The 9297-nt window shown below is 37.7% G+C and overlaps 1 protein-coding gene across 1 annotated transcript; it reads right to left on the bottom strand.

Moving 5' to 3' along the window:
- Positions 1 to 2209: 2209 nt before the first annotated feature.
- LOC135430899 (protein FAM8A1-like) lies at positions 2210 to 3121 on the bottom strand. The gene has a single exon (XM_064685721.1). It carries the CDS (start codon positions 3119 to 3121, stop codon positions 2210 to 2212), a length of 912 nt encoding a protein of 303 aa, XP_064541791.1.
- Positions 3122 to 9297: the final 6176 nt, after the last annotated feature.

Raw genomic sequence — 9297 nt, 5'->3', positions numbered from 1 at the left:
GTGTTATGTATATTAGACTCGTTTCTCAGAATCAGAGCAAGCCTATCAAGGCAATTAAGGCGTTCAGGTTATTATTTCCTCTTTGTCAATATTTATCAGGCAGCTTAGCCACCGTTTATTTGTTTGACATGAAGATAATTACTTCATTTACTCAAATTTGACTGCAATTTGGTCAACAAAACATGGTTAATTGACTAAGAATTTGTATTTGTATCTTATTAAAAACAAGAGTGCTCTCGTCGGGTGTGACCGACTAGGGGATACCCTGAACCTTTTACTGCCAAACTTAAATATTATAATTGTGAGTGTGGGTAAATGTTGTAAATGTTTGTTGAAAAGAAAGTACACATGCTTCTTTCGCAGCTGGCTACAGGGTATATAACCATGCAAATACTCAAGACGTAATTAAAGTTCAAGATAATTTGAATGACAACTTAATTGAAATTAGATACTATTATGATTATAAAGCAGTCGTCATGACCATGCTTTAGAGCGATTAATTAAAAGGCCTGGGTTGAATTGTGAATTTATTTTTAATTAGTGGCCCATAGAGCGGGAACCAAAGTCCTGCATAAATATAAGCAGGCATTGTAAGGATATTGTAGCAAGGATATTGAGGCTGCGCACATATTAAATGCCCGTGACTGCATGTCAACATGATGTAATTGCACAACACAACTGAGACGTACACACGCACACACACACATACAGCATGAAGCTGATTGCATTGTCCTTTCGATGTCCTGGCCACTCGTTGCGGTCACGTTGCTCATTTTCGCATAATGTTTAATGCACAACTAAATACAAATGTGCTTTAATGAGCGTCGAACCAGCCGACCAGCTGACCAGCCATGCGATTAATTTATTATGCAAAACGGGGTTTCACACACACACAGAGAGAGAGAGAGAGAGAGGGAGAGAGAGAGAGAGAGACCGCTCATAGGTTGCAGGCGCAGGACCATGCAGGACACTCTGAAAACTAATAATACGCCATTGTCCTTACACACAACAATTACTTGCACACGTAGCTTACACTTTAGCACATCGGCCGTGGCTACTGCTGCAGTAGGTCGTTAAATGCAGCAGCAAAAATTCATGTTGCAACATAAACGTGGCATACTTTTCGGTGCTGCAACGGCAAACGGCAAACGGCACTTGCCAGGGGACTTAGTGCAAGGCAGCGCAAAACATTTATCATGGCCAACATGTTGGCCACTTGATAAACACCTTGAAAGCCAGCGAACAGCTCAAATAAATGTAAAATTGCTGAAACTGAAAGTCCAGGCGCTCGCATACTGTATACCCTGTAGCAGAAGTTGTAGGGGAGTTGTCTCACTCAAGCCATGTTTTCATTCCTTTCTGAATTCGTTTAGTTTGCCCAGAAAGTTTATACTTAGTCTTAGATATAATACTGAGATTTTCACAGCTTTAAAAAAATTACAAATTTTGTTTCGCCTCTAAATCTGTTAAGATTTCCCAAAAGGCAGCCTTGACATAATACTAGGAGTTTCACAGGATTTTCTTGAAATAATAAGTGTACTTGCACAAGATATAATTTTAAATATCAATAAAAAATTCCATCCAGCCTTCCCAGTTGATTAAGTAAAATGTAAAAGACTACAAAATATAAAGCGCTGATTGTTTTGTGATAAAGTGGAGCCTGCCTTAAATATCTGTTTATCTTAGCGCTCCAATTGGTTTATAATTCGCAAGTTTCAACTTGGTCAAAATAAAAATTTGTGGAAATGAAGAAAAGCTATTAAATCTTTACTTCATATTTATATCAAAGCTTTGGCTTATTTATTGTCATATTAGGAGAAGTTTTTTTTAGTTATATTGTACATTAAATCAAAGTATGTATATCAACAAGTGATATATCAAAAATATATAGATCTTATATGAAAATTTAAAAAATGATAACTTACCAAAATTTAAAAAATTTGAAAATGTTAGTTTTATTTAGTCTTTGGTCAACATGGATAAAAAGAAAACATAATAATGGAACAATACTATTTATAGATATAGCGTGTGGCTTCAAAAGGGAATATCCCTAATATTTATATATATATATATAAAAATAAGTTTTCCAAACATTTCGATATATATAACAAATGGAAAGCTTTTGAAAATTAAAACATATAGCCTATATATTTATGCAAGATTTATTATAGTATTTATGTAACCTCCTCGAACGATATTTGTTTGCATTCTAATCTTGATGTGGGCGCAGCTGATGCAGTTGCTCGGCGCCGGGGCCCTCGATAACGGCTGTTTTTGTTATAATATCGTAGGTGGTGCGATTGTTCTTCAAAAATATCATGACCACACAGATGGGAAAGAAGACGGTCATGACCATGTTTTTAACAAAAGCCCGCAGAAAAGATCGCATAAAACACGGCGTTACGCCGGGAAAAACCAAGGCCCACAACGGTTCGCGCTGTGATTGGAATATGAAATGCGGCGCCGCATTTAGACGCAGCGGCACCATCGCCTCCACATAGACGACACGGATATTCATCAGAGATTTGCCGGGCGTGGCGCCATTGTTGTAGGTCGTCCAGAGGCACTCGTAGAAGCAGACAATCAGCTTGGTTAGCAGTATGATGGCCAGCAAATCATAGGACAGAGATATAATGTCCATCGACAGATCAAACAATGTCATAAACGTGCTCTCCTCCTTGAGGGTTTTGCTCAGCACGCTCTTCTCGAAATCGATATTGAACAAATGAAAGAATAGAAATGCGACAATCACCTTCAAGATGAACGCAATCAGTGCGTCCACAATCTCAGCGAGGGTGCGCTTCCAGAAGGGCGCCACCAGCACTCGAGTCCCGCCAAATCGACGCACCAGCTCCCGTTGATGCACATCGTCCAGCACGCGGATCGCATTGAAACGCGGACGCATAGTCCTTGGCCCCGGTGGCATTGGCTGGTATAGCGCACCAAACTGCGGATAGTTGTAGTTGTAGTTGAAGATCAGACAGTTGGGCAACAGTTGGGCGGCCCTGGCCTGTTGCGCCCATTCGGCCAGGCTGGCGAAATACGCCTCCTTTGGGCACCACGCTTTGGGCTTCTCGTGTGCTGTCTCCTCGGCGTGTACTTTTTTCTGTGCTGCGTCCATGATTTGCTTAAATTAATGTTTATTTTTGAAGATTATTTATTTAATATATACGTATATACATATATATAAAATTTAAAAATTCTACTCTGCCTAATTTATTTTGTAGTTTTAGAGATTGACGTTTCAAACAAATGTTAAAATTTATAAATATGTCAATCATATTTTAAGCTTGACATAATAAATGTAGCATTCGCGACGCCCTGAAATTTAGATGCATATATTAATACGTATCTATATGACTATTTATATAAAAACTGACCTATTTTAAGGAAAGTTAACAACCCCGTATTGTTATATTATTTTAGTTTTATTATAATTTTCACTATGCTCCTCGTATATATTCAAAATCTTATAACCATCGGACTATTATATTATATAGCTGCCATAGAAACGATTGGTCGCAATGTAGGTTCTTGTATAGAAAAATATTCTGTTTTGCACGATATTTTCATCAAACTCAGCATTTACGTTCACATTCTTGTCTACAGGGTATCTTCTAGTCTTATCATTTGTTCACACTCTTGTCTACAGGGTATCTCCGGACCGTAAAATTCTTTCACACTCTTGTCTACAGGGTATCGCCTAGTCTCATCATTTGTTCACATTCTTGTCTACAGGGTATCTCCCAGTCTCATCATTTGTTCACCACTCTTGTCTACAGGGTATCTTCTAGTCGTGACATTTGTTAACACTACTTTTTTATTGTTGTTGCTAGTTTGTTGTGTGCATTTAATATTTGTGTCATTTGCATGGCTCGTTGGATATAGTCCAAAATATATACATGTATGGGTATACGTGTGTGTGTGTGTATATACGTGTGTGTGTGTGGCACATGGCATATGCGAGTTTCATAAGTCCTGAGCGGTGTCCTGTGTCCTGCGTCCCGATTTAGCCTGGCAGCGAGGCAAATGCCTTTGGATTTGCATGTGTTGCGGTGCGGGATTTGCAGCTGTGTAGAACGTGCAAGAGGAGCAACCAGCCAATGCCAATGTGATGCATACTAAACCCAACAACAACAGAAAAAACTAACATCAACAGCGCACGCGAAATTCTGTTTAGCTTAAACGGATTTTAAAAGCCCTTGCCGAACACTTGTGCACACCAAGGATTACAAGGATGAGGCTGTTGCTGCAGCTGCTCAATCCCAAGCGAAATATACTCAGAAATTGGCACAAATTGAGAGATGGTCAGAGATGGAGAGAAAGAGAGCGGGAGAGGGAGGTGGTTTAGGGAAACGATTGCAATTCTCTGATACTATAAAACTATACTTTTACATATTTTTCATTTGAAAGCTAAAAGGGAAAGTAAGGGTATGTTTGGCGCTCCGAAGATTAAAACATCATGGAAAATATATATTTGCCATACAAGATTATGCGATCGGAGATGTATACTTCAATGCCTTACACATTTCATGAGAAAATTATAATATATTGCCATATAAGTTTATACGAGCGGAGACTTTCCCTTCTATGCGTATTCACAATTTCTAAAAAAAAATAACAAGTACAGCTACATCGAACTTTGTTATACCCATTGAACGTTAGAAGAGGTATGATAGTTTTATGCATTTGTATGTCATAGACAGAAGGAAGCATCACCGATTCCATAAAGTAAATATGACTATTATTATTGAGATTAACTATAATACATTCATTTTATTACAACAAAAGAGCTACCGTCCGGGCATTCAGCTTTTAAAGTAAATATTTATACTTGGTCAGCATTAATAGTCGAGTCCATCTAGACATGTCCGTCTGTCTGTCCGTCCATCTAGCTGTTGGTATGAACGCGTCGATTGGGATATAGAGATTTGACATTTTAAATGTAGCTTCAGTGCCCTTTCTATATAAGTTTATTTGAAATCATCGATAAAAAGCCAAATTTTTATTATTTCCCATTTTCAAATCATCTAAATCTTGCCTCTCCTCCATTAAATCGATAAAAATTGAAACAGAAATTCTGTTTTTGAGCATATCTTATCACATATATACGATATTTTACTTTTTCCATTTCCTCCAAAAATCAAAACACATTTTCAAAGGTATCTTTTAGTTGGACACTCCCGACTAGAGCACTTTTACTTGTTTTAATAACGACATTTTTTAATACCAGCCTGGTCTACAATCTCTTTGTTCTCTTTTTTTCCTATTGTAATAGTAAAACATATCGCTGCTCATTTAAAACATCTAAAAAGAGCTTTCCTACTTTTGATACCTCTCTTAGCCACATTTACTGCAGCTGTGATGGCTGGCTTTCTAATATTCGCTTGCAAATGTGTAAAACTCTGTGTGCTGTTTCATTCATGCAGCTTTCTATTTCACTTATTTGGACGATTCTATTTTCATGGTTTTTGCATTGTTTTGGGAATTCCCTTTGAGCTACTTTGCCAAATACTCTCCATTGTCCTGTCCCGTCTCTGTCTGGTTGCTTGGCATTGTTCTACACATTTTCCATATGCTCTACATGCATGTCCTCCAATTGATTCACATGGTTAGTCATAAATAAACTGCCGGCTTTATCTCTCTCATTCAGTCTCCCTCCTTTCTCTCGCTCCTCTCTCCAGTATCTCCCTCTCTCTGTGTTTCTTTGTGTTAAGACCTTTGACAAAAACGCAATAGAAGAACGAATTTGAAATGAATGAAAACCAAAATATTTGTCATTGGGTTATGGATGCCATGTGGAGTGTCAATTAGTTTGCCATGTGGATTGCCAAGTGGATTGCCATGTGGATTCCCAATTGCCAAGTGCGATTTATCGTCTATGCAATAACAAAGTTTCAATTGTTGTGTAAGGTTTTCGACTTTGTAACTGCGTGTTGCTTTCAATACTCTGTTCTCGAAGTGTAAAAGAGTATATTGGCTTTGGCTAGAGAACTGCCAGGCGGACTACTGCCTGACAATGATGTGATATTCTTAACTTACAGTTCGAAGGTCACTGCTTTGGTTTTACAGTCTTGAAGTCATGAACTTTGTGACTGATTTCGGCTGTGCACTGTGAACAGAGTATTTTGCAGTCAGTCACAGCCAAAATGCTAGCGGAGGGAGGGGGCAACAGCTGGCTTCTCACAAAAAGAAATGGTTGCCCGGACTTGTCATTAAAATCATATGGTGCAGTGGTCAGAAGCGGGCTGACTGGCTAACCAACCCCTGCAAAATTAAAAAAATACATTGTCGAAAGTTCAGTTATTGCTGACTCTTTTTTCCAACCGCAAAACGGCGTCAGAATACGCCGGAATGTGTGGGCAAAGCTGGTATGGTGCTCATATTTCTCGCAGATACTGCGGCTAGTCTGTGCTTTAATACCCTTAAAATGTTTGTAAAAATTACCTTTTCAATGTTTCTATATGTTACTTTTACTATTGTTTTTTTTTTTTAATTTTTAGAAGTGTAATTTATATAGATTTTTTGCTCTTCTAAAGCTGCTTTTAATGTGCTTTAATATGGTTTTAAATGGGCTCAAGAGATTTCCAGGAGAGTTTCAGAAGGATATACTATATCATAGGATTAAGATTTTATTTAAAAGCATCTATAAAGTGTGAGTAGAAAAATTATTAAAAAGTTGTCATAAAATTATTTAAAAAAGTAATGAGAAAGACTCTAAAAAGTAGTTGAAAAGTGTTTAATGAAAAAATGGTTAGTTTTATGGGAGGGAAGATCTATTTACATTTATACAAAAATCATAATGCCCTCAGGCAAGGGTATTGCGAGTGTTATAAAAATAGATGGGCAACCGTCGTCTGGCCGCAATGCAAAAGTTTCCAATATCAGACTGGCGAAAATTCATTCAGTATTCAAGAGTATTCACAAGTATTCCCTGGTCTACACCCTGGTCTATGGCGGCTGCTGCTGCGTGGGAGGTCATCGTGTGGCCAGTGTGTGTGGCTGGGTGTGTGTGGTTCGTGTGGTGTGTGTGGGTGTTCTAATGCTGTCAGCTCCGGTAGCCGCGTGCATAGAATTTCATGACGTCATTAGTGTTAATGACATCAGAACTGTGCATAATGCAACACAAGTTTAAATATTGTTGCCACACTTTGGCTTTGGCTTCTTATGCCACACATAATGAAAACTTGCATGTTGCAAATGAGCAGCAGCAACCGCAATAAACAATTAAAAAAAAAAATGCTTAGAAAATAAAGGAAAATGTGAACGCTTTCCATTGAAAATAATGAGCCATAAAGTGCACGCAATTACAGTTATGTGGGTGGCAGGGGGGCTGGGCTGGGCGAAAGAGTTGCTGTGAAATGAATATCTAGAAATTGTGTTGCTTTGTGGGGCTGCCTGCCTGCCTGCCTTTCAGCAAATAGTTGAAAGGCTTTTTCCCCATTCAAGCCTCTATGTGTGTTGGGCCTTTTGTCCTTGCCAGTCACAAGCTGTTTGCCAAGATGGCAGATTGTATTTCACTCAAAGTTCAGAGACAGAATTTAGAGCGCAGTTAACAAAACAGTTTCCAATCTTGAATCATTAATAGGACACATTCAACTTTCAAAAAGACACACAACTCTCGCCTTATTTTTGTTGCTATCCTCATTTGCACTTGAAAAACAAATTTAAATATTTAAATTGTCGCCTTGCTGATTGGTTTTTCAGTTCAGCAGTAACAAGAAATGTATTCTATGGAAGTTGCCTTTGTTGCACTTGAACTAAATTAGTTTGAAATTTGCAAAGGGTATATTTCACTTCTATGAACCAGTCTGAAAATTAACTTAAAATGGTTCAAAGTGTGTTCAGTTTTGTAGAAGGGGTTTTAAGTAATTCAGTTTGAATCGAACTACTAAAATTGGTTCAAAAGTGGCTTTTTTTTATATAGTTTTAAGTTATTTAAGATTCATTTGAAAAAGGATTAGTGATCAACGCACAGCCCATACCGTAAAGCTAGGAAGACAATTTTATTATAGTTACCTTATGTGATGAAGGTGCACGTTAGGACGGCGTTTTGGGAAATTCGACCCGCATGTGTGGCAAAGTCGCGATAATCGGTTGTATAAAAGATAAAAGAAAGACAAAGGTCGAAATTTCCCACCCCCATAACTCGGTCAAAACTCAACCGATTTTCATGAGTCTTGGCTTTTTGTACATAGTTTTCCCTCTAGATTTATCTGGCATTCAAATCTGAATACATAATTTTTAGCCGAAATTCATGTTAAAATCGTACATAGTTTTCCCTCTAGATTAATCTGGCATTCGAATCTGAATACATAATTTTTAGTCGAAATTCATGTCAAAATCTTACCCCTAAGATTCGCATATAGACATAGGTCGAAATTTCCCACCCCCATAACTCGGTCAAAACTCAACCGATTTTCATGAGTTTTGGCTTTTTGTACATAGTTTTGCCTCTAGATTAATCTGGCATTCAAATCTGAATACATAATTTTTAGTCGAAATTCATGTCAAAATCTTACCCCTAAGATTCGCATTTAGACATAGATCGAAATTTCCCACCCACATAACTCGGTCAAAACTCAACCGATTTTCATGAGTTTTGGCTTTTTGTACATAGTTTTCCCTCTTGATTAATCTGGCATTCAAATCTGATTACATAATTTTTGGTCGAAATTCATGTCAAAATCTTACCCCTAAGATTCGTATGTAAACATAAAACGAAATTTCCCACCCCCATAACTCGGCCAAAACTCAACCGATTTTCATGAGTCTTAGCTTTTTGTACATAGTTTTCCCTCTAGATTAATCTGGCATTTAAATCTGAATACATAATTTTTAGTCGAAATTCATGTTAAAAGCATACTCCTAATATTCATATATAGACATAGGTCGAAATTTCCCACTCCCATAACTCGGCGAAAACTCAACCGATTTGCACGAGTCTTGGCTTTTTGTACATAGTTTTCCCTCTAGATTAATCTGGCATTCAAATCTGAATACATAATTTTTAGTCGAAATTCATGTCAAAATCTTACCCCTAAGATTCGCATATAGACATAGGTCGAAATTTCCCACCCCCATAACTCGGCCAAAACTCAACCGATTTTCATGAGTCTTGGCTTTTTGTACATAGTTTTGCCTCTAGATTAATCTGGCATTCAAATCTGAATAGATAATGTTTAGTCGAAATTCATGTCAAAATCTTACCCCTAAGATTCGTATATAGACATAGGTTGAAATTTCCCACCCCCACAACTCGGTCAAAACTCAACCGATTTTCATGAGTCGTGCCTT

This window comes from Drosophila montana, unplaced genomic scaffold (assembly GCF_035044405.1).
Source record: "Drosophila montana isolate Dmon_TW-CO22-7 unplaced genomic scaffold, ASM3504440v1 contig_309_1, whole genome shotgun sequence".
NCBI classification, from domain to species: Eukaryota; Metazoa; Arthropoda; class Insecta; order Diptera; family Drosophilidae; genus Drosophila; species Drosophila montana.
This window is presented reverse-complemented; position numbering and strand designations above follow the sequence as displayed.